Genomic DNA, 25,650 nt, shown 5'->3' on the forward strand with positions numbered 1-25,650 from the left:
ATCACAATACGACAATTCGACTTGGTATTTTGGATGCTGTGATAAGAGCCAAGGATTTATATGGAGACATCAACGCCATGGTGACTGGGCATTCTGTAGGAAGGGCTATGGCATCCTTTTGCGGACTTGATCCTGTGGTAAGACAATTGAAAAATTGTTGTGGTTGGGACTTGTGAATTTTATTGGTTTCTTTTCTATCATGTTTGTCCAACTGTTGAGTTTTGGTCTGTTAGGAGTTATCCGGAATTCTCTGCCAATTCTACCTTGAAGAGTTTAGTGAATCTTGAATTTTCTAGGGCTCTCATATTTATATTTACAATTCGTCATTCGTAGCATCTTGTTTTCTTATGTTTTGGTAAATCAACCCATAGACAAAACGCAAGCAGAATGGGGTGCAAACGCCCTTCACGCGAACCACCAATTGTTGAAGTATCTAGTTGTGTGAATTGAGTCGTATATGTTAAGCTTTGGAGCTTAGTGTTGGTTGACTACTTAAATGTAGTGGATAAAGACATCCAACTATTTATTAAAAAGTTTACTTGCTGGAAACTTTATGGGATTGTTGATATGTTTATGGTCTAGACATATAACTTTTTTAGGTACTTGAAGCTCAAATTTTATGTCATGTAATGCATTTTAAGATGGATTATCGATCCTAAATTTGTATTCTGTGCGCTGTTTCTGTCTGTCTTTCTCTAATCAAATGAAGCAGCTCCTCTTCAGTAGGACTATGGGGCCAAATACATTGTCTGTTGGAGCCAATTCTAAGATGTCTAAATTATGCCTTTTGTCTCATCCTTATTGGATAGAGTGGTCCAGTGTACTTTTCTAGGCACCTGTTTTGGAACTGGTACCAGAAATGGTATGCGCCCCAATGTCATGTCCCATTGATTCTCTTCTCTATGACGAGTGGTGATTTTTTTAGAGTCAAATATTTATGGTAGCATCATTGGTTGCATAAACTGCAGACTGTACCTTTTCTCAAAGTATTAGTAGCAAGTTTAACATCTTGTCCTAACACAAATGATTTAAAATTTTACTTTTGTTTTCTGATTTCTTGCTGAAAATTGTTCTTAGCCGATTGTGACATCATGCCCATGTGTTGCGGCCCTTTTTTTGAATTAGTGCGATTCTGAAGAGATGGGAGGAGCAATCGAGTGGCTTCGGTGACTAAAATAAAATATCAAAAAGAATTTCGCTCTCGTTGTTTTTATGTTTTTGAATTGTAATAATCTTGCATCTGTGGAGTTTACTTAGCGCCGAAACTGACCGCACGGTGTGAAATGTATCTTTGCATTGGATTTTCGGACAACACCGTGTCGCCGTAAATGCCCACGCACTTGCCCCCAAATTGCAGGAATGGCACTGCACGGGAAACACTTGCGCCTTTGCTTGTAGGTAATCGTAGTGTCACTTTCAGGGTTATGGTGTCCAGTTGGGGCTATTTTGGAGAAAAACCCCACCCCCTGGTCCGGCCATACGAGTTGTTCCTGTGATTTTCTGGAATCTTTAGATCATCAAGTGCATGACTGCATGCCTCTTTTTGCTGCTGCAAAAATACCCAATTGCCCTCATGGCGAGGAAGTTTATCTGTTTATTATGTTTTTAAGCAGGGCTGAGGGTTGTCTCTCTCTGATGCTCCAAAAATCGAGCAAATCAACCCGAGTGGAGCTCCGACGCTGCGGTTGTGGAGGCGGCTTGCCTCACGTAACCACGTATCTATGGCCGTACGAGGCTAGCGACCTCCGTTGGAGTGAATCGACGGCGGTCGCGACTTCCATCGACATAAGTCGTGAGCTCTGAACGGAGATATAAAGAAACGAAGGTGTGGCAAAAGACTCAAACGGGCGAGGAGTTACCGTCGCTAGGGGATCGACGCACGAAGGTGAGGGCTCCTGATGGCGATGGGTCATGTCGTCAAAATCTCAAACTTGTACCAGTACCTTCGTCAAAGTGCACTATTCAGTAAAATTTGGACGTGTCCGTTTGTGTGGACACCGATTGGCAAACGAAGCTAACTGGGCTTGAGAAAATTCCATTAAAAAGCCTACATTTTACCCAGTGTGACACTGATGCCTCAATTTTTCGTGTTATCAATTTTTCCAAACTTGTCCTGGTGTCCCAAAAATAGCTACCTTTACAATTCTGTCCCTACGTGGCGGCTTGCGTAGATAACGACAGGTGAATAGAGCTGATGTGGATCTAACGTGACTTTAGTCTAGTCTAGAGTGACTTTGGACAACTAGTCAAAGTTTAAGTTTTTATAAAAATAGATTTACTATCATAAAAAATCTCAAACTGGTATGCACATGTCATATTTTCATAAAAAACTCTCGAACTAGTATATCAGTGTTATACTTACCCCTAATTGGTACATCTATGACATATTTATCTCAAACTGTGGTAAATCTGAGAATTTTTTGGACAATGAGCTATGGCCTCCTATACACAAGAACGTCTCGATTTACCATTACAATACAAATGTTTGACTGCAGAGACTCTGCATCGACTTGACATGAATTATGAAATGTGTTCATTCATTGACAGTCACCTAGGCAAGGTGCATTTCTTTGGAGAAACAGGAATTCATGAAGACATATAGCATAAGGTAATCCCAATTACAATGGTCCTGAGCACCAATCAGGATCTTATCATTCCCTAAATGCGTCCTCTACCATTTCTATTTAGCATCGCAAACATTTTCACAGATTCAAGTAACCTCTTCAGGATCAACATCGCTATTGTCTCATGTTGCTTCCCGCCACCGTAGAACCCTCTTTTTTATTTTTTCGCGTAATCTCTCATCCTTCACGACGGCAGTCCTTGCCTGCATATTTAGAAACTTAGATTAAGGATCGCATTTTTAATCAAAGCTATTCAGAGCGACTGATGGTTCTATACTCTGAAGGCACAACAGCTTTGGTTCAATGGGAGCTCTCATCTCCCACCGTTTGTTAAGCCAAATTGAGAAAAAGTAGGCATATGTAACCGAACACAGTTGTCTTTTTAAAGTGGAATACACCTTTACAGTGCGTCTAGTAGTGATTGCATTTTCATATAATAAGGATTGCTCTAGTGGCTATCCTTCCCATTAGGATGGAGGAGGTAGAGGGTTCGAATTTCCACTTTTTCATGAACTGGTGATGGGAACGTTTAGTTTCAAGTGTAGGGTTTGATTCCCAGATTTTCATATTTTACAAAGAGACAGAACAAAAATTTGAGAGTGAGATGAGAATTAGAGTAGGGCAGATGAAAAAAAAAAAACTAATTCAACTAAGTTGAGTCGAAGTGCTAATGTGGAGACATCAAAGGTAAGCTGCAAAAGAGAGAAGATAGAACCCCAAATGTGAATTTCTAGTGGAACTTCCCTCAGTGCCCTCACGCAAACGACGAAATCACTAGGGGTGTCAATGGGTCGGGTCGGGTCGGGTTTCGTGATACCCGACCCGAAACAATGAATATGTGTGATTGGCCCGATCCGAAACAAGACCCAAACATGATATAACCGCGTGATCGGGTCGGATCGGGTCAGGTCGGTTCGGTTCGGATTCGTGTTTTATATTTTTATTATAAATTAAGGTTAAGTTACACAAATGGGTGTCAATGGGTCGGGTTGGGTCTAGTCTCCACGCTACCCTACTCAACCCGAATCATAAAAGATATGTGGACTCTTGACCCGAACCGAAAATGACCCAAAACGCAAAAACCGGGTCGGGTTTCGAGTTTTTTTGGGTTCAAGCTAATATTTGACGATGTTACAATTGCTTGAAAGTTATCGGAATTACCCAACCGCCTCCACCAATCCCCATCGGTAATAAATTGAGTGCTAATCCGTTCATTCCAAGACTAGAGCAGTTAAGATATTTTTTCCGTGTATCCACATACAATGCCATTCTATAGGAAAGATCTCCGGTCAATTCGTCCCGATCAAACGAGGAGCTCAAAAAGGCCCGTCACGAACATCGATGGCTCTCGACGACGAAAACTAAGGTCCGGGACTGGGAGGGTACCATGAAATGAATCTTTTCTTGTGTCCCAATAGTGCGACCTGGTTCTATCAATTACTTGATCCTTGGATGCAATATCTCTCTTTCTCTCTAAATGTCTGTTCCCATGAAAAAGGCCGACTGCCATTTCTAATGAGACTGGAAATATTTTTGCTAGGAACAGAGTGGTCACCCATCGCCTCCTCCCCCACTCCCTTATTATTTGCTAGTACCTCTTGTCACGCCCTGAACCCCATCGAGCTCGCGACATCCCCTGCTCCGGTCGAAATGATGCGACGTCCCAGGAACGTCGCCGACCCAACCCAAACATCAGAGCCACATGCGGAAGCGAAAAATAAAACCCCGGACAAATAATGACGACAACGGGGTAGAACAACAAAACAATCCAGCAACCACATATTCATACAACACCAAATATACATACATCATATTACAGGCATAATTAACAAACTAGCATCCGAAATCACCGTCAACAAAATATCAGGGTCTGGTTAACTTAACTTCCCTATGGGTCAACCCGATTTACACAACCCCCAAAATCTTAAGGAAAAACCTAAGGATCGCCCCTCCTCACGTGCGGCTTCAATCTCCGCTCGAATCTCCGGAACTCACTGCGGCTCCACTTCGGGTACCAACAGTAGTTCCCCGGACTTCCAAAAAGAAAAGGCGCACTTCCCGGGTTTAGGGCCGGGGGTCTGAAAGTGACGGTTATACAACCGTGAGACGAATCTCAATAAGTGTACAACCCCAAACCCCACGTAGGCACTCACGCACCGCCGCACGAAAACACACATAACACACAACGATCAGCCCAACTAACAATCACATGCGACCCTACCTCGAATTCCTCACGCACGTCCCTGCACGTTAGTCAACCACACATCCAGTATGCCACAGAAATACATCACAGCAGCGCGCGTGCCCCGATTATAGAGCAAAACCCACTTGGGCACGTCCCATACCATGCCTAGCAGTTTTTACCCCATAATCGAGCATCACACCACGCGATACAAACACACTCGCACACCAACTCAAACCACGCGTCACTTTCTTAATTTCATTCGTCCCACCAATTCTTGTTCATTCTCAACCTTTCCACCACTACCGCGCCCGCGTAAAACGCATCAGGCCAAACGGTCTTCTGACCTCGTCAGGCATCGCCACCCCGTCGGGCCGGGCATCGTCACCTCGTCAGGGACGGCATCGTCCCGCGTAAACGTACACGCCTCAGGACGGAATCCTACACACACTTTCCTTCTACCGCGCCCGCGTAAAACGCATCAGGCCAACGGTCTTCTGACCACGTCAGGCATCGACACCCCGTCGGGCCGGGCATCGTCACCTCGTCAGGGACGGCATCGTCCCGCGTAAACGTACACGCCTCAGGACGGATCCTTTCCAACCAATCTCACATTTCCATATCCTCGTTCCACTCAAACCACACTTACACACAACCAGCACACGCACGGCCAAACATACACGCCTCACACATTTATAGCCACACACCAAATTCACATCTCACGTACACTTCACAAACACGCATTCTCATCACACGGACACCACATGATCACCCACACTCGGCACACAAACTCAATGCACATTCACATGTCCACGCCACCACACCTCACGGCCACACACACGGCATAGCACCACATCACATTCGGCCCAATCACAAACTAGAACAAGCCAATGACAGCAAACTACACAATTAATCCGATAAACCCAATCAAGCCAATACATTTCCAATTAATCACCCATTTAATTCCCGATCGATCCTCGACATCACCGCCCTAACTCAGCATTCCTAAACCACGAATTTCGTCACCCAATCAGCCCACAACCTCCAAACATTCAGCCCCTAATTTAGTCCCGAAGACAGCCACGAAATAACCACTAACAGTCCCTAAAATCACTTAAACCGAATACTAAACGAGTCTAGAAATACCCGAGGTCCTAAATGACATTTGGGGAAAACACTTACCCAAAAAGGCGACACAGAACGGGGCTTGAACGGGCCGGGACAGCGGCAGCAGCGTCGCCGGCGATGTACGGACGGCGTGAACAGTGCACCCCGTACGGACGCGTGAACAGTGCTTTCGTACGGACACCGTACGGGACGGGGCTGGGACGGTGGCCGGCGAGGTGCCGGTGACAGCCGCGGCGTCCGACGGTCCGGCGTGAACAGTGATCCGTACGGACGTGTGAACAGTAACCGTACGGACACTGTACGGACGGTGCTGGACGGCGACGTACGGCGAGGCTGGACGGCTGGGTGTCGACGGAATGGCGATCGGAGCTCCGGCGAAGCTCCGGCGGTACTGTTTGCAGACCGGGAAAGAGAAAAACAGAGAAACAAGGCTGTTTTGGACAAAAACTGGGGCTGTGGTGGCTGCACAGAGGTGGAAATGGTTGCTGGTGATGTTGGCTTGGTGGGGGCAGCACCGGCTGGTACTGTTCCGGCGTGAACAGTACCGAAAATGGCAGAAACGTAATCTGCAGAACAAGAAACGGAGAAGAAGAAGAACTTGCACGGGGGAAAATAATCAAATAGCTGAGAGGAGAGAGAGAGGGTCTGGTCAAATAGGTCAAAGATAGCTTAGTGGGATCCAAGTGTCACAATCTAGGCCCATTGGACAATTTTGCCCCTAATCCAAGGGCCCAAAAATGATCCAATCCAATAATTTAGGGGTAGAATGGTCATTTGCTCTTAACCATGGTTGACCAGACCTGAGTTAAGCCTAACTCACCTTGGTTAATCCCAAATTAAATCCAAAATTTCGGAATTACCAAAAATGGGTCCAAGGGCATTTTGGTAATTTTCCGATCCCGAACCGAAATTCCAATTTTTGCACATACGTGTTCCATATGTGCGTGGCCAACATAATATGGCGTCGGAATCGCGAAATTCATCGCGCAAGCCCTCGAAAATCCACGTCAAAGTCTCGGGAATAAAATAATATTATTTTTCCAATTTTTGTCGAAATTCCAATTTTTGGCCAAAACCACTCCTGGTATGCGTGGCCACTCAAAAATGGCGTCGGCCTCGAAAAATAACCTCAAACGACCTCAGAATCGCCATCGGTGACCAGAGGGGCAAAATGGTCATTTTCCGGGTCCCGGACCGAAATCCATTTTTTTACAGAAATGGGTGGCCCCAAGGTTGGCCAAGCCAAAAACGTCATCGGCTGTCCAAAATTGTCACTTTCAAAATTCTCGATTCCCGGGCCCGAATTCCAAGAAATGACTAAAATCGAACAATCGCGACTTTAGCTTATCTCTGGCTAACGGGTGGCTCATTGGAATTACGCGCTCTCGACCCGTGACCGACACTAAGTCAAATCACGTTTAGGTTTACTCCACCCGGGACGACCTCGGTTGTCATATAATTGCGAGGGTCTGTCGCTAGTGCCCTTTGGACACGATCAATCAAGTAGATCGGTCTCGGTTGGCTCAAAACATTCCCTCGTCAATCCATATGGTCGAAGATCGAACCCAGGTCGAGTTCTTTGGTCGTGCGAACTCAATCCCGTAATAGCCTTACCCCTAAGGTTAGCATCCCGAGAATGCGCATTTCCGGGTGAGATCTCACTATAAGTGCATTGGCCAAAATATTCATTTCATGAATCCCGGGAAAAGAATCGAAATTCAGACTGTTACACCTCTCATTGCTAACTGGGACGACGTTGATGCATCATCCTGTTCGGCGGCCCCAGCCTTCCCCTCTCTCTCTCTCTCTCTCTCTCTCTCTCTCTCTCTCTCTCTCTCTCTCTCTCTCTCTCTCTCTCTCTATGTGCTGCTGCTCCTAATGCTCAGCACATGAGGACGATGGAAAAGAGCGCACGATCAGAAGCAACCAAAATCCCAATCACAGCATACATTGAACCGATCCACACAAGTAAACCTAAGCAAAAGAACAAAAACTTTTTGTTCACGCCACGTCGAAAAAGTCAAGACGAAGTTGAATGACAGTGCTACAAAGTGAAATGTGTTTTGGTTCTAAAAATAAAAATATGTGTTTCGGTTCGGTTCGTGTTTAGAACACGAACCAAACCGAAACCATTGAGATACCCATTTGCTTAGCTAATACCCGAACATGAAGTTGACCCGGCCCGAAAATACCCAAAACTTCGGGTCGGGTCGGGTCGGTTCGTGTTCCGGTTCGGGCATATTATTTGGTTTTGACACCATTAGAAATCACCGAATCTGCCCGCCAACAACAGAAGAAGATCCCGAGGGCAAATAAGGAAATGTCGTATACTCATCATCCTCCCCTTCCCTTTGCCCCAAGTTGCCATAGCTTTCGATCGCCATCCCATCACGAAAATCTTCATAAAATCCACCAACCTGAGAGACCGGAATCAAGGTTCAATTCGAGGAATACGGACGATCGCGATCCATCTCTCTATCTCACTGCGCGATTCGCGGCATTCGATTTCATGTAATTGTTTGCCGATGGGAAACGTACAGAGATTCGATTTCTTTGTGGCGCGGTTTCGTTTACTCGATGACACTGTTCGATCCGTTTCTATTGTAGAATATGGAGCGGAACGGGTGGCGGTTGACGGCGATGGTGGTTCTGACATGCTCGATTGCCGCGAGTGGGGCGAGAGGTAAATTCCGTGTTCATGTGCCAGTTTACTACTGTGATCCTCTGACTTAATTCGGAGGCTCTAGTGTTGGGTACGTCAGTTTTGAGCTTGGAAAGTGAGATTTGTATTGTGAATTTGGCGGATTTAGGTATTTCAGCGTTGGGGAATCGTTGACTGTGTCATGGAGCTGTAGTGCCTGATTGAATGGGGGCCAACCTATAGCTGAATGGTCCCTCTGGTGCAGATTTGGATGTTTTCAAGGCATATATGACTGACAGTGTCGTGTTGCATTTGGTTGGTTTTGTTAAGCTATTGGATTACCGAGTTTGGATCGATGCTACTGCTTGGAATATGGTCGGATCGATTGAATTTCCTTATATTTGTCGGTACAAATTTCATCCTGCTGTTTCTTCTTTGGGGATAAAATTTGTTGAGTATCTCACAGTGATTGACTGTCAGCTAGTCAGCTTTTCTCCAGTTGAGTGATGGACTGTAGCTTGAAGGTTATAGTGGAATAGCTTTTGGGAAAGAGGAGCCTTGTGTTGTTTACATATTCCCCTTTCAACGCATTGCATTGAACATATATAGTTCTTTAAGTTCATGAAGGACGGTAGAAATATACTGAAATATTGTTTTGAGTTGATGTTTCCTTAAAGTGTTCCTCTCACTTGATTTGTTGAAATAGCTTGCTAGAGACATAAGAAACTTGCTTCATTGCTTGTAATTGAATGAACTTGTGACTGCATTTTCAATCTGAAATTTTCTCAACTGGTAAATGCAGAACTTTGAGTGAGGTCCAAGGCTCTTCAAGCTGTTTACAATCAGACTCTTGTGACGATAGTGGTGGAGTATGCATCTGTAGTAAAGTGTTCTTTATAAACTTTCTCCCATTTACATAGAGCTTCTTGTTATTACCCTTCAGGTTTCACCATTTCAATACAATAACATTGTAACAAGGTGCAAAGCTTTTTGTTTTGCAGGTTTACATGTCAGATTTGACACAACTTTTTAGTTGGACATGTCCTAGTTGTGATGGAAAGACCAAGGTAATTTGACTACGTTTTAATATGACATTTTTGCTAAGGTTGTCCTCAGTACTAAATGGCCAATTCTTGAGATGAGATTTTGTGGGCATATGCTGCCTTCTCTTATTAGCTTCTGACCGGTTATTAATGCCTTTGGATTTGAAAGCAGGGGTTCTAAGTCATTGATCTGATAGTTTGACGTCCAGCACTGCTTATAGGTATGTAATTCATGTCGCAGTGGCCTACCAATTTGCGATGCTCGTGATGCCTCTATGTTTGAATTTCATCTAATTTTTTGTCCTTATTTCTAATCAATATATATTACCTGTAGGCATATATTGGGGTGGCCAGGACCTTAATGCTGCAGTTATAGCTTTCAAAGGTACTCAAGAACATAGGTATGCATGTTAACTTTAGCAATTATTCCTCTTACATTTGACATGCGAAGGATTTGATGAAAATTTAAGCTAAGAAGAGTAGCCTCGGTTGAGTGCGTACACAAAGCACATGGGTCTGCTGTCCATAAGAAGGGAAAACAGTGAATCATTTCCACTGAGACATGAAAGCTATGTGCTTGTAAATTTAGATGGAGTCATGAGGAGATCACATACTTCACTAATTTTGTTCTTGGAAAAGTTATTTGAACTTTTTCGGTTAGTGGTTACTTCTATCTACAGCATACAGAATTGGATTGAAGATTTCTATTGGAAACAGCTTGACCTAAACTACCCCCGCATGCCTGTAGCCATGGTTCTAGAGATGATGAGCCTCTTGCAAGTTGTGGATACTTCTGATTTGGAATGAGTTATAGTCTTATTCTATTGTCTTTGCTTAGGTTCATCATGGATTTATCATGCTTGTCACAATACAACAATGCGACCTGGTACTTTGGATGCTGTTAGAAGAGCCAAGGATTTGATATCGACGTCATGGCGACAGGGCATTCTATGGGAGGGCCTATGGCATCCTTTTGCGGACTTGATATTGTGGCAAGATAGTTAAAAACTTGTTATGGGTTCAGATATTGGTTCTTCTCTATTGTGCTCTTCCATTTATTTAGTTTTGGTCTGTTAAGAGTTACCTGGAATTCTCTGCCAACTCTGCCTTGAAGAGTCTAGACTCTGGAGACTCTGGATATCTTAAACTTTCTATGGCTTCATATTTATATTTACAATTGGTCAGCATCTTGGTTTTTTTCTTTTTTGGTAAATCAACCCGTAGACAAAACACAAGCAGAATGGGTTGCAAATAACCCTTTACTTGAACCATCTATGGTCTACGCATTTAGTTGTGTGAATTGTCTTACATGTTAAGCCATGGAGCTTAAAGTTGGTTGAATACCTAAATATAGTGGATAAAGACTTCCAACTAATCATTACAAAGTTTACTTGCTGGAAACTTTATGGGATTATTGATAAGTTTATGGTCCGGATATATAACTTTTGCAAGCGCTTGAGCTCAAATTTTATGTCATGTAATCTTGAATTGCTAATGCATTTTAGACTAGAATATATTGATCCTAAATCTGTGTTCTGTGCACTGTTTCTGTCTGTCTCTCTCTAACCAAAAGAAGCAGCTCCTTTTCAGTCAGACTACTGGTCAGACATGTTGTAGGCTGGAACCAATTCTAAATGTCTAACTTATGCTTTTTGTCTCAGCTTTATTGGACAGAGTGGTCCAGAGTTTTCTAGGCACATGTTGTGGAACTAGTACCAGAAATGCTACCCACCCCAAAGTCATGTCCCATTAATTCTCTTCTCCATGACAAGTAGTGATCTTTGAGGGTCAAACTTTGTCTTGGACACGGATTATACAGACACTCACGTGACCTATGATAGGATCGTGGGTTGCATGAACTTTAGACTAAACCTTTTCTCGAAGTATTAATAGCAACTGTGACATCTTGTCTGAACATTTGGATGGTTTAAGATGTCATTTTTGTTTGCTGGTTTCTTTCTGAAAATTGTTTTGAGCCAATTGTGACATCATGCCCATGGGTCGTGGCCCTTTCCATGCATAGTGGCCATTTTTAAGATTTAGTTTCTCCTTTGCTATTAATGACCGTAAGTTTTGGGGTTCTAGAGGCAATTTCACAATGAACCTGGAATTTTTTGTTTATGTCATTAGCAGGATATGACTCACCCCACCAACATCTAAGTGCTTCTTGTGGAAGCATTTATGTGACATTCCGAAATTTCTGCCAATTGGATATTATGAAATAACTGAGTTTTATGAAATGTGCTCGCAGTAAATTCTCGCCCGGAACTGATCATTCCTGGGAATGCTAACCATTAGGGAAAGGCTAATAGGGGAATTAAATTCGCGCGACTAAAGAAAATTCGACCGTGAATGGACTTCGACCATTAAATCGCGTAAGTGATATTTTGAGCCACTGTTGGCCGATCCAAGGATAGTTAGGGGTCAGTTTGCCACTGTCCTAGTAGTGGATCGCGGGTGATTCCGTTGGACCACGAAACGACTTGACGAATGATTCCGAAATTATACCGAACGATCGTACCCCTCGGATGAAGTGATTGATCTTCGCGATTTTTATGACAACCGAGATCGTCACGCATCGAACGGACTTGCACGTGACTCGATTCAGTATCAGTCATGAGTCGATTCTGCGAATTTCCCCAGCCAAGTCGCCCGTTAGCTCGAGAAACGCTCGAGTTGCGTTTAATAGAATTTAATTATTGAATTTTTGCCCAAATTAGACACCGGAAAATTAGGAAGTCACACGGAACATTAGGACGACGTTGTACGTGACACGTGTGAATTTTGTTGTGCTCAAATTCTTCGAAAAAATTCAATCTGGACAAGAAACGAAAAAGTTGACTGTTTTGCCCTTAAGGATTAACAAAGGGCATGCTTATGGAAGAATGGGTATTTTAGTCATTTTTGCTTTAGATATTTTTTGGGTCAAAGTTTCTAGATAAGACCCTCTCCTCTCTCTCTCCCTCTCCTTCGTGGACTTCCCCCCCCCCCCCCCTTTTTCTTTTTTGGCCGTGAGTTTCCCCTCCTCCACCGTGAGTTCTTCCTTGGCCATTTTCTCCACCGCCGGCGCCGCCGCTCGCCGCCACCACACCGGACCACCCTCAAGCCACCGTCCACGCCGCCGTACGCCACCATCACCCCCTCCCGCCGTCCCTCTCTCTCTCTATTTCCCTCCCTCTCTCTCTTGGCCGTGAGGCTCTCGGCCACGCGCAAGCCACTCCATCGCTGTCCAAGCCGATCGCCGCCACCCGGAAGTTGTACGTCGTCGCCGTTGTCCCCGATTAAGGGCCGCCGCTTTCCGTTCTAGCCGAGGAAGTCTAGAACGCGGGTAAGTCGCGCTCTAAACCCAATTTAGGACTTCGGGTATCGACGGGTAAATTCGGACGAAATCAGTATGAAATTAGGTGCGGAATTACATGGATAGGGGGTGAAAATTTTATGGCGGGCCTTAGGAATTAATTCGGGTAATATTTATTGGAAATTCAGAAAATTAGGGGCTGGGAATTACTGTTCATATGCCTCGAATCACTGTTCACTGGCTGTGGATTACTGTTCACCGAGCTGTGATGGTCCGATTGGGACGCAAGTTGAATTTTTGGAACCTAGATATTATGGCGAGAAAGTCCCGTGAAGGATCGGAATTAATCTGACGCCGTTTGGTGGGAGAAAAATGGGAATTATCGTATTGGATGCATATTTAAATTATTAGTAAATTGTGGTAATTAAGTTGAGTATGCTGTGGCGTGCTGTTGGGTACGAGAATGATACCGTGGAGTTCGGCTCGGAGTTTCATGTAAGTGTCGGGAAGAGTCGGTGGTGTGATTTTGTGATTTGAGTGCAGAAATTACTGTTCACGAGCTGTGGGAGTACTGTGCACTGTGCTGTGGTGAGTCGTTTGATGCGTGTTCGGTACCGTTAGGTCCGCCTTGGAATTTTATGAAAATCCCGTGAAGGGCTGAAAATGATTTGAAAACATTTGAACAAAGAAAAATGTTTTATGCGAAAATGTGCTTTTGTGTGAAAATGGTGATGTGGTGAAGTGTGGGGTGCAAGTGTGCACGGAATTTGAGGCAATGGCTTGAGAAAGTGAATGTGGGATCGGACCGAGGCGTGTGATGCTCGGGGCGCGATCGAGGGGCCTGAGGCGTGAACGAGTACGCAGGCCGGATGTGGTGAGTGGTCGCAGTGTACCTGAGGCGTGTACGTTTACGCGGGTCACTGGCGAAGAATGAGAAAGAGGAAATGAGAATGGACGGAATAATGGGATAAGAGTGGTATATGCGCGTGTTTACATCTGACAGGATTGAGTTTGAATGATGTTGTGCGCATGTTTGAGCCTGGCAATATTATTTGTTGTGCCTGCAATGTGATGTTTCAGCGTGTGGTGATATTGAGTGTTTGAATTTAATTGGCGCTCATGGTGCATTGCATTGCATAACATGGACACGCATTGTGTATGCCGAGAGTGAGGTATGTGATGAAATTGTGTGAGAATGCGTTTATGCCATGAGCATGTGATCACCTAAAATGCCCTGAAGCGTTATACGCTGGGTTCAGATAATAATAAGTTGTGTGATCACCGAAGGACCTTCGGGTCGTGACCTTCGGGTCAATACCGTCCTCATGCACTTTGAAGCAGGACGATGCCCGGTACGTCCGGAAGACGACCATCCTCATGCACTTTGAAACAGGCTCTGGTTCGTAAGGAGATCGGTGTTGCGCCTCATGCACTTTGAAGCAGGCTAGAGACACTGGGCCTGATCGGTTGCTGCGCCTCATGCACTTTGAAGCAGGCTAGACGCACCGGGCCGTTAATAATGTGGACTCGAGTCATAATTAATAATAAATTGGGAAATTGCCAGTGTGCCAGTGTGGGCCAGTGGGCCGGAGAATGCGTATGACATGTAGATGACATTTGCATGCATGGAACATGCATTGACTGGCATGCGAATGTATGAGAATCGGTGCATGAACGTGTGATTATGCATGCCACGCATGTGCCGTGACTATTATATGTTGATCTGCCTAACCTGCAGGGTCAGATAATTGTCTGACTATTGTGGTATTGTGATTTGAATAATTGTTTCCAGTCAGGAGATTGCATGCTAGCCTAGCCTAGGTTGGGTTTAGGGGTGAACTTACTGAGAAGTGTTCTCACGGTTGTTTCAACCAACAATTTCAGAACCCCGACAGGACCCATGAATCTTCCGCCACCGCCACCAGAACGTTTTGGAGTCCTCAGTGGATGGGACGGTATAAAGGGACTCAGACTCAGAGGACAAGGAATCAGACTCAGAATGGGTTTTTGGCGAGCACCATTTTTGGAGTAGTAGTAAACTCAAGTCTTCATCCTTGGATTATCGGTTTTTGAGAAAGGCAATGTGCATGTACATGTATGGGACAGTTTATAAATGTAAATATTATGGTAGAAGAAGGAAATGAAAAAGATATGTATATTCTCCCTGATTTTTCTCCCCAGTTTTAATTGTCCGGGTTTAATTGTTGATATCCGCTGTGGTAGTAAATCTCTGATGGCGTTTTGAGGTCAGCGATATTCCTGGGACGTCGCTTGAATCGACCAGAGGCGGTGTCGCGTGCCGTAGGGGTTCGGGGCGTGACATCCTCGTTTGAATTGGTATCAGAGCAAGGTCAGCTCGATCAAGAACTGGTCGAAAATTGGAGTGATAAGGAGCGGAAACCCTGGGGTAGTAAATGGGGAGATCTAGGTGGGTTGTAGGGTGAAATGAGCTACACGTGCCTCCAGATTGTTTATTGTGATTGTTTGTGTAAGTTAAATTGTGTGTGGTAATTGAGTTGCAGGTGCGTCTGGACTTGAGGTAAGTGTTCAGACTCTGATGATGGTGATTTCGTGATTTGTAGTAGGGAAATTGCTTGTTGAGTAAACGGGTGTGTTAATTCGCTGCTTAGAATCAGATTGATTTAGTTGGCCTAGATTGCTAATTCCTGAATGGAATTATAGCAAGTAGGTGATCATTGAGGCAGTAAGATTGAGGAGAAGGGGTAAGTAAACCCAAAGGTATTTAATTGCGGTAGGCCAAGAGGCCCAAGACTTAATGTTAGAGGTTGTGACTCAGACTCTATAAGAAATAGGGATTGTATAGGCAGGCAAACTCGGAAAAGGGGCCGTCGTTACTACCTAGGCTGCTGAGGTTGCAGTGATTACTACTATGAGTGGGATTAATGCCAGTTAGGCCAAACTCAGATAGTGGCCAATAGGCAAAGGCGCTAGTTGTTGGAATGTTTCTCAAGTCGAAATCGTATAAAGTCAATGGTGAGGGTGATTTCGAGATTGCACCGAGGTGGGTGTACGAATTAGAGAAAACCTTTGAGATTTTGGGGTGCACCGAGGCTAAGAAAGTAACGTTGGTGAGGTATTAGCCGCAAGACAATGTTAAATATTAGTGAAAGATTGCCAAAGATAAGATATCCCCCAATGAGTACAACCCAGATTCGAGCCATGATTGTTAAGAGTTCCTATGGGAAAATATTTCCCAGAGAATGCCAAGAGAAGGGAACTGATGGAGTTTAGGTGATTTGCCGAGGGCAGATGACTGTGGAACAATACAAAACGGAGTCCATTTGACTGGTTGAGAATCCACAGGACAAGGTTCAGAAATCCCGAGAATGACTGAAGTCGGGTCTCTAAAACCTAATTATCTCATTGAACATCAGGAATAATGGGGAAGTGTATGAATGAGCTCAAGTGATAGAGCGAGATCAGTTGGAAAGTGCAACTACTTTTGGATAGTGATTTACTCAAACTAAGGATAATCGCCGCCTCGAGAAGAGGCAGATGGCGAGGAAATAGGCGATTCATTCCACCAGTTAGGAAGGATATTAAAAAGCCGAATCGTCAAACGAGCAGTTTTAAGGCTTGCATCGAAAGTGAGAGTCGGAATAACTAGTTAAACTGGATGGGATTGAGTCTGTTGTACTTGAGTCACGTTTGGTGTAATGATTCCTCGATTGATAAGGTGATGGTGTTGTTAAAGTGTCTTAACTGTGAGATAGTAATCGGGAGTAGAGAAAAGAGTGTCAACTTGATAGTGTTGGTCAGGTGCAATTTTGAGTGGGGAATTGAAATAGATTAGCTAATAAGACAGAAAATCATTATGGATTGTGACTATAGGACGATCCAGTTCAACCTAATTGGACGTCTTAGGATTGATCTTCAGGAAAATCGAGGAGGAATTTCGATTCCTTGAATGCCCTTGTTTGATGTGACTAGATATCCGATGATAGTTGCAAAGGATACGAGGTGAATGTGGTTGACCCGACCATGACGGAACTAAAGTTGAAAGAGTAAACGAGGTGTGTAACCTTTCAAGGTCTTTCCTTAAGAATTGCCGGGTTGCCACTAGAACGAGAAGTGAAATCGTGATAGATTTGGCCCGAGAGTTGAATTGATTTCGAGAGCGTTGTATTGAGTGTCCTTGCCAGAAATCAAAGGAATTGAAGGTTCAGATGTAAGAACTCGAGGACCCAAAAAAAAAAAAATGGGTATCCATTACCGAGGATTGATAGCATGTTCGATCAATTGCAAGGAACTTTAGTGTCCTCTAAGGTTTAATTATGAACGGATGTCACCGGCAAAGAATTTAGAAAGAGAATGTTCCTAAGATTGTGTGACGGACTGGAAATTTTTCGTCAAGGACATGAAAAGAAGGTGTAATTACGACTGCTTAATAGACAAGGTATGGGCACTACGCATTCATAGTAATGCCCATTGAGCTAAGGGATGCTTCGCTGTTTCTGTGGACCTAATGAACCGAATGTTCCAAGAATTATGGGATTAGTTCATAACAATCTTCGTTAATGGTGTATTGAGAGACTCGAGGAGCCTGGGAACAAGAAAGCAAGTCTGACTGAGGTGCTGCGAACCTTGAGAGAACTCGCACTCTACACCAAGTATGGCAAGTGCGAATTTTGGCTCAATAGAATAATATTCCCTGGACATATAATATAAGGGAAATGGAATTACAGTGAACTCGACTAAGGTTGAGGTGATGACTAAGTGGCCAAGATTGATGCTAATAACGGAGGTTGGCAGTGTCTTAGATTTGGCTGACGATTATTGACGTTTTGTGGAAGATTTTCGTTGATAGCCGTGCTATGGGCATGATTGATTAAGAAGGAAATCCGTTTGAATGGAATGATCATGGTGAACAGAGTTCCCAAGAACTGAAGTGTAGGCTGATAATTGCCCCGGTATTAAATATTCAATCTGAACTAGGAGGATTCGAAATCTATAGTGACGCTTCATTAAGAAGACTTGGGTGTGTGATGATGCAACACAGTAGAGTAGCAAATTATGCGTCGTGCCAGTTGAGGCAACGTGTAAAGAATTACCCAACGCATGATGGAAAATTGACTGCAACACCCCGTATCGCCATGGAAAGACTGGAGGAGCAATAGATACGTTAAGTCGTGAGTCGATTGGGACGTATGGGGTGACCAAGGAATGAATCTCGTTGGGAAGGCTCAGGGACTTGGAAATTAAATTTGAGGTGAACTGAATGTGGAATTTGTTGATCGCCTTAAGGATTAGTTGGAAATCCAGGCCCAGGACAAGGAATGGCATTATGTGGATCGCGAGATACGAAGAGTCATTAAGGTGGATGCCGATAAGAGGAAGTCAGATTTCCATATACTCGGGGATAGAAATCTTGAGGTTCTAGGAATGATTGTGTGTACCCGATGAGGCGAAACTTGAGGAAAAAAAAAATTTGAATGGAAATTTACACAGTAAGCATAAGGTTCACTCAAGTAACATAAAGGTGTGTCCAATGACGTGGGGAGTAAGAAAGAAATCATATTTGAGACCACGAGAGCAATTACGACGTTCACACGGCAATACGAAATGTGCTAGGATTTGTGGCGACACTGCCGGAAAAATGGGGTGAAAGTAAATATGGCCAAGTGTTTGACGTGCCTATAAGTGAAGACACAGCACAGTAAGCCTAGAAGGCTATTATAACCGTTGAATGGAAATGTGACATGATCCCACGGATGTAGTAACAGGATCAAAGTGAAGCCGGAGAAAACCCGATTCCATCGGAATAGTAGTTGATAGATTGACTAAGTCGGTATGCTTCCTGACATTGTGAACGGACTTTTAGTCGGACAGATAAGTAGAGTTGTCAGAAAGGTCTCATGATCAGAGACGACGACTTTTAGAGCTTGAGATTGGGAACTAAGTGGCAGCCCAAGTGTTCATCAATGGAAAGATTATCCTAGTTTGACAGAAAAGGGAAGTTGAGCCGAGGCATGTTAGATTATTCGATATTCGGGAAAAGATCGGAGTTATGATCTAGCAAGTTGCCTCGTTGCCTAATCTGTCCTAAGTATGCGATGTATGCCACGTGCCGACGTTGAAGAAGTATAAACCAAATATGACTCACGTTAAGGGGAAACGGACGTGGACGACAAAGTATCATACGTAAAAAGAGCCGATGAAGCTTGAGGATAGAAAGGATCATGGATCGCATAATAAGTCAGTCCCAATGATCCAAGTGTATGGGGGCACCGAAGGACAAAAGGTGTCGTTTGGGAAAGCGAAGAGATTATGCAACGTCAATACCCCCAGCTGTTTGAGCAGTAGTAAGATTGTAAATCTTGAGTAGTGGTGGGATTTGTAAATTTCGAGGACGAAATTTCATAAGGGGGGAAGATTGTGACATTCCGAAATTTCTGCCAATTGGATATTATGAAATAACTGAGTTTTATGAAATGTGCTCGCAGTAAATTCTCGCCCGGAACTCGATCATTCCCTGGGAATGCTAACCATTAGGAAAGGCTAATAGGGAATTAAATTCGCGCGACTAAAGAAAATTCGACCGTGAATGGACTTCGACCATTAAATCGCGTAAGTGATATTTTGAGCCACTGTTGGCCGATCCAAGGATAGTTAGGGGTCAGTTCGCCACTGTCCTAGTAGTGGATCGCGGGTGATTCCGTTGGACCACGAAACGACTTGACGAATGATTCCGAAATTATACCGAACTGATCTTCGCGATTTTTATGACAACCGAGATCGTCACGCATCGAACGGACTTGCACGTGACTCGATTCAGTATCAGTCATTAGTCGATTCTGCGAATTTCCCCAGCAAGCCGCCCGTTAGCTCGAAAAACGCTCGAGTTGCGTTTAATAGAATTTAATTATTGAATTTTTGCCCAAATTAGACACCGGAAAATTAGGAAGTCACACCGGAACATTAGGACGACGTTGTACGTGACACGTGTGAATTTTTGTTGTGCTCAAATTCTTCGAAAAAATTCAATCTGGACAAGAAACGAAAAAGTTGACTGTTTTGCCCTTAAGGATTAACAAAGGGCATGCTTATGGAAGAATGGGTATTTTAGTCATTTTTGCTTTAGATATTTTTTTGGGTCAAAGTTTCTAGATAAGACCCTCTCCTCTCTATCTCTCCCTCTCCTTCGTGGACTTCCCCCCCCCCCCCCTTTTCTTTTTTGGCCGTGAGTTTCCCCTCCTCCACCGTGAGTTCTTCCTTGGCCATTTTCTCCACCGCCGGCGCCGCCGCTCGCCGCCACCACACCGGACCACCCTCAAGCCACCGTCCACGCCGCCGTACGCCACCATCACCCCCTCCCGCCGTCCCTCTCTCTCTCTATTTCCCTCCCTCTCTCTCTTGGCCATGAGGCTCTCGGCCACGCGCAAGCCACTCCATCGCTGTCCAAGCCGATCGCCGCCACCCGGAAGTTGTACGTCGTCGCCGTTGTCCCCGATTAAGGGCCGCCGCTTTCCGTTCTAGCCGAGGAAGTCTAGAACGCGGGTAAGTCGCGCTCTAAACCCAATTTAGGACTTCGGGTATCGACGGGTAAATTCGGACGAAATCAGTATGAAATTAGGTGCGGAATTACATGGATAGGGGGTGAAAATTTTATGGCGGGCCTTAGGAATTAATTCGGGTAATATTTATTGGAAATTCAGAAAATTAGGGGCTGGGAATTACTGTTCATATGCCTCGAATCACTGTTCACTGGCTGTGGATTACTGTTCACCGAGCTGTGATGGTCCGATTGGGACGCAAGTTGAATTTTTGGAACCTAGATATTATGGCGAGAAAGTCCCGTGAAGGATCGGAATTAATCTGACGCCGTTTGGTGGGAGAAAAATGGGAATTATCGTATTGGATGCATATTTAAATTATTAGTAAATTGTGGTAATTAAGTTGAGTATGCTGTGGCGTGCTGTTGGGTACGAGAATGATACCGTGGAGTCCGGCTCGGAGTTTCATGTAAGTGTCGGGAAGAGTCGGTGGTGTGATTTTGTGATTTGAGTGCAGAAATTACTGTTCACGAGCTGTGGGAGTACTGTGCACTGTGCTGTGGTGAGTCGTTTGATGCGTGTTCGGTACCGTTAGGTCCGTCTTGGAATTTTATGAAAATCCCATGAAGGGCTAAAAATGATTTGAAAACATTTGAACAAAGAAAAATGTTGTTTTATGCGAAAATGTGCTTTTGTGTGAAAATGGTGATGTGGTGAAGTGTGGGGTGCAAGTGTGCACGGAATTTGAGGCAATGGCATGAGAAAGTGAATGTGGGATCGGACCGAGGCGTGTGATGCTCGGGGCGCGATCGAGGGGCCTGAGGCGTGAACTAGTACGCGGGCCGGATGTGGTGAGTGGTCGCAGTGTACCTGAGGCGTGTACGTTTACGCGGGTCACTGGCGAAGAATGAGAAAGAGGAAATGAGAATGGACGGAATAATGGGATAAGAGTGGTATATGCGCGTGTTTACATCTGACATGATTGAGTTTGAATGATGTTGTGCACATGTTTGAGCCTGGCAATATTATTTGTTGTGCCTGCAATGTGATGTTTCAGCGTGTGGTGATATTGAGTGTTTGAATTTAATTGGCGCTCATGGTGCATTGCATTGCATAACATGAACACGCATTGTGTATGCCGAGAGTAAGGTATGTGATGAAATTGTGTGAGAATGCGTGTATACCATGAGCATGTGATCACCTAAAATGCCCTGAAGCGTTATACGCTGGGTTCAGATAATAATAAGTTGTGTGATCACCGAAGGACCTTCGGGTCGTGACCTTCGGGTCGATACCGTCCTCATGCACTTTGAAGCAGGACAATGCCCGGTACGTCCGGAAGACGACCATCCTCATGCACTTTGAAGCAGGCTCTGGTTCGTAAGGAGATCGTTGTTGCTCCTCATGCACTTTGAAGGTGCTAGAGACACCGGGCCGATCGGTTGTCGCGCCTCATGCACTTTGAAGGTGCTAGACCCACCGGGCCGTTAATAATGTGGACTCGAGTCGTAATTAATAATAAATTGGGAAATTGCCATTGTGCCAGTGTGGGCCAGTGGGCCAGAGAATGCGTATGACATGTAGACGACATTTGCATGCATGGAACATGCATAGACTGGCATGCGAATGTATGAGAATCGGTGCATGAACGTGTGATTATGCGTGCCACGCATGTGCCGTGACTATTATATGTTGATCTGCCTAACCTGCAGGGTCAGATAATTGTTTGACTATTGTGGTATTGTGATTTGAATAATTGTTTCCAGTCAGGAGATTGCATGCTAGCCTAGCCTAGGTTGGGTTTAGGGGTGAACTTACTGAGAAATGTTCTCACGGTTGTTTCAACCAACAATTTCAGAACCCCGACAGGACCCATGAATCTTCCGCCACCGCCACCAGAACGTTTTGGAGTCCTCAGTGGATGGGACGGTATAAAGGGACTCAGACTCAGAGGACAAGGAATCAGACTCAGAATGGGTTTTTAGCGAGCACCATTTTTGGAGTAGTAGTAAACCCAAGTCTTCATCCTTGGAGTATCGATTTTTGAGAAAGGCGATGTGCATGTACATGTATGGGACAGTTTATAAATATAAATATTATGGTAGAAGAAGGAAATGAAAACGATATGTGTATTCTCCCTGATTTTTCTCCCCAGTTTTAATTGTCCGGGTTTAATTGTTGATATCCGCTGTGGTAGTAAATCTTTGATGGCGTTTTGAGGTCAGCGATATTCCTGGGACGTCGCTTAAATCGATCAGAGGCGGTGTCGCGTGTCGTAGGGGTTCGGGGCGTGACAATTTAAATGCGCCTTGGTTGAAAATTCACCCCCAATACCACCATTCCATATTATTAACACCTTTTCTTGGATGTGAGGGTGGGTTGGGTTTTGTTGTGGCTGTGGGGTTTGGTTTTGGGAAAATTATGGATGAGATCTAAGACACAGTAAGACTAGACCTCCAACCCTCATGGAGAGAAGGGGTTGTTCTATCGTTCACCTTTGTATGTGAAATGCAATATATGGTTATTGATGCATAGTAGTTTTTCCCCTCATGAAAGTATTAACATTCAAGTTATTTGGCCGTCTAACTATGTGTGGTGAAGCTGTTTTTTTCCAGACCATTGCTCACTTGATTTACTTGTATAACTAAGGACACTTAATTTCCAGCAGGTAAATCACGAAGCACAGATTGTCCAGGTTTTGACATTTGGACAACCTCGTATTGACAATGCAATGTTTGTTTCTTACTACAGCATGCCAAATACTATACATATAACTAATGGACATATATTGTGCCTCATTTGCATCCGTACTATTCTTGGTTCCCACAATAGACATACCATTACTTACCTAGGGTGGTATGACTTTGATCTTGACAGAATATCAGATAAATTATGGGGAATTGTCGCTGACTGCATTTGACATTTGCTTTGCATTTATTTCAACCTGTCTAACTAGAGAAGTCTTATATTTTCCAACAATGTTCGTATTCTCATTTTTTTTAGCGTATAAATTTTAACTGTTTTGTTTGTTTTATCTTCTTAACAAAGCAGGGCAGTTTGTAGTATTCATGACCTTTCTAACAATATTTAAGGAACTCTTCTCATTCCTATAAAGCTATCATGAGTTTCTCGTACCAATTCCAAATTTAAGACGCGTAATAATGTGTATTACTCTCTCTCTCTCTCTCTTTATGATGGCTGATGACCTTGTCTTAAGCTCTGTGCAATTATAAGGTATTAATCATTTAAATTATGTATGTCTACTAATGCCTATAATATTGGCAACTAGCTTAATGACAGTCACGGATAAACATATTGATGTGAGATAATGTGAAAATAATTTGATTCCACCTGCTTGTCTGGTGATAATCTTACTCTTTTTTATGTGAGTGTTCGCATGTAATTGGAATCCTTCTTTTTTTTGTAGGTATGGCTGTATAATATAGGATTTGGTAGTCTGGTTTATTAGGTCGAGAAAGTTTGTGATGGCTCTAGAGAAGATCCAATTTGCAGCAGGTAAGGAGGTAGTTTCAGTCGTAGGTACCTATTACAAGCAATTATTTTGTGGATTTATCATGCCAGGTGCAATAAGTCATGTGACAGATCAGCTTATTCTAGAGAATGCTAGTCCTTTATTACTGGAAATATTTACGGATGACTTATCAGAGTGTGTTTCTGCGGATCGGTAACTGGTAACAGCCTCACGGACAATTTACTCTACTATGGTGCAGAATTAATGGCGGAGACTTGGGAATCGTGCAAAATCGTCATGGACCCACGATTGAAGGAATACGGAAGCGAAGACTAAGGAAACCTTATGCTTTCCAGGAATCCTTCTTCTTCTGCATTGAGGCTGCGTTAAGACTCCGATGCCAAGAGTAACTTAACGTAAAATGCTCCTAAGTCAGCACCTAATTTTGTGAAGATAATTAGGTAGCTCTGGATGAAGTTTGTTCACGTAATGCATTCCATCAATCTGTTTCCATGTCCATCACAAGATGCATAGGATCTCTACTGAAATTCACTTGGAATGTAAATAGCATGAAGTTGAATGTATCATCCTTGTAAATACAATTCTGTGATACCTATTGAATGAATGCGTTCGCAATTTTACCTGTCAATCTAATCTTGGGCTTGTGGCATTTTTTACCACACTCGATAAAACCTAATAAGGACGTGTGGATGCTGAGCTGAGCTATCCATAGCCGAATCACACTGCTTTTTTATTTCCTTTCTTTTTTTTTCTTTTTTTGGGGGTTGAACTCATGTTGAACTTCACAAAATTGGCAGAAGTTTGTGAATTTTGAAATTGTTAGACTTGCATGATTTGGAAATTAACCGGTTTTATAAGGTGAAACAAAGACTGTCTAGGGAGAACACTTTTCAATTGGTGACCTTACCTTCTACTACTGGCTTATTGGCACATAAAAGATTTCTCGACACAGCCAAGTACTTCGACTATTCCTGGCAGGACAGTAAAATCAAGCCATCTTGGAAAAATGATCTTATTTGAAGTTTGCGTCATTTCAATTGGCAACCTCTGCTGAATTTCAACTTTTAGGAGGTAAGCAATTTATATCATCTTGGTTTAGACATGTAAGAATGATTTGATCGGCCTTTGGAACGAAAGCTGTAAGCATTTACCTTCTATTTTTGATATTCCGGAATTAACATTAGCGGAAACCGGAAAACTGAAATTCCTTCATCATTTCGGAGCATAAAGTGCTTATTGTGACCATTCAAAGCACATTGAGCAAGAGACCAGTTAAATCCTTGACACTATATGATAAGCTGTAGTTCATACAATACGGTAAAAGCCAAAGTACATCACCAAAACGTTGGGAAAGATACACTGTCGTCAAATCTACGAGTTACCTGCGCTAGCCCTAGCTTACCTTTACAGTAAGAACCCGTAAGTTTTTCTTACTTATTACCAAGAGAAGAGCTCAGGCCACCATATAGGTCTCTTTTGTCATTTAGCGATTCTCCTTACCAATGTTGAAACCTAAAGCTCCATACCTAGGTAACCGAAAAGTGAATGAAAGAGCTTTTATCACGGATTAAAACCTACACGATTGACTATATCCTTCATTGTTTAAGGTATGGCAAAGTTAAGTTTTACAAGGCATGGTTATGAGGTTCAAATTTAAAGTACAAACCAGCAAGTTCCAAGGATCTCACATAAATGACCCACGTATAAATTGACAAAAAGTAATGCAC

General features: G+C 43.7%; 2 protein-coding genes and 1 long non-coding RNA gene across 14 annotated transcripts in view; 2 read left to right on the forward strand and 1 right to left on the reverse strand.

Annotated features, from left to right (window-relative positions):
• The window catches only part of LOC115694232 (disease resistance protein RPV1-like), a 133,364-nt gene that overhangs the window by 27,820 nt on the left and 79,894 nt on the right, over nucleotides 1-25,650 (reverse strand). The gene's annotated exons all lie outside the window — the stretch shown is intronic.
• Nucleotides 8,332-10,608, forward strand: LOC130139627 (uncharacterized). Of its 9 annotated transcripts, XR_008817729.1 has the most exons (6): nucleotides 8,672-8,687; nucleotides 9,378-9,444; nucleotides 9,577-9,642; nucleotides 9,791-9,839; nucleotides 9,953-10,019; nucleotides 10,457-10,608. XR_008817729.1 is itself a non-coding variant. In XM_056317003.1 (5 exons), exons 1-4 carry the CDS (start codon nucleotides 8,460-8,462, stop codon nucleotides 9,992-9,994), a joined length of 333 nt encoding a protein of 110 aa, XP_056172978.1. In that variant the 5' UTR covers nucleotides 8,332-8,459; the 3' UTR covers nucleotides 9,995-10,019; nucleotides 10,457-10,608. The 9 variants fall into 9 exon arrangements, 3 of the variants coding, with proteins under 3 accessions (XP_056172978.1, XP_056172986.1, XP_056172989.1); XR_008817735.1 differs by lacking the exons at nucleotides 8,672-8,687; nucleotides 9,791-9,839 and adding an exon at nucleotides 8,332-8,617 and having other exon boundaries at nucleotides 9,378-9,457; XM_056317003.1 differs by lacking the exons at nucleotides 8,672-8,687; nucleotides 9,791-9,839 and adding an exon at nucleotides 8,332-8,617.
• On the forward strand, nucleotides 23,110-24,551 carry LOC115664605 (uncharacterized). Its single transcript, XR_008817742.1, has 2 exons — nucleotides 23,110-23,946; nucleotides 24,162-24,551. It is a non-coding gene; the product is annotated as an uncharacterized LOC115664605 (long non-coding RNA).

This window comes from Syzygium oleosum, unplaced genomic scaffold (assembly GCF_021117445.2).
Source record: "Syzygium oleosum isolate NSW1041296 unplaced genomic scaffold, Sole_v2.1 Sole_v2.01, whole genome shotgun sequence".
NCBI classification, from domain to species: domain Eukaryota; kingdom Viridiplantae; phylum Streptophyta; class Magnoliopsida; order Myrtales; family Myrtaceae; genus Syzygium; species Syzygium oleosum.

Coding starts and splice junctions, on each gene's coding strand:
- LOC130139627 (XM_056317003.1), top strand. CDS start 8,460: ATGGGAAACGTACAGAGATTCGATTTCTTTGTGGCGCGGTTTCGTTTA. Junction 8,618..9,377: donor TGCCGCGAGTGGGGCGAGAG/GTAAATTCCGTG, acceptor TGGTAAATGCAG/AACTTTGAGTGAGGTCCAAG. Junction 9,445..9,576: donor CTTGTGACGATAGTGGTGGA/GTATGCATCTGT, acceptor TTTGTTTTGCAG/GTTTACATGTCAGATTTGAC.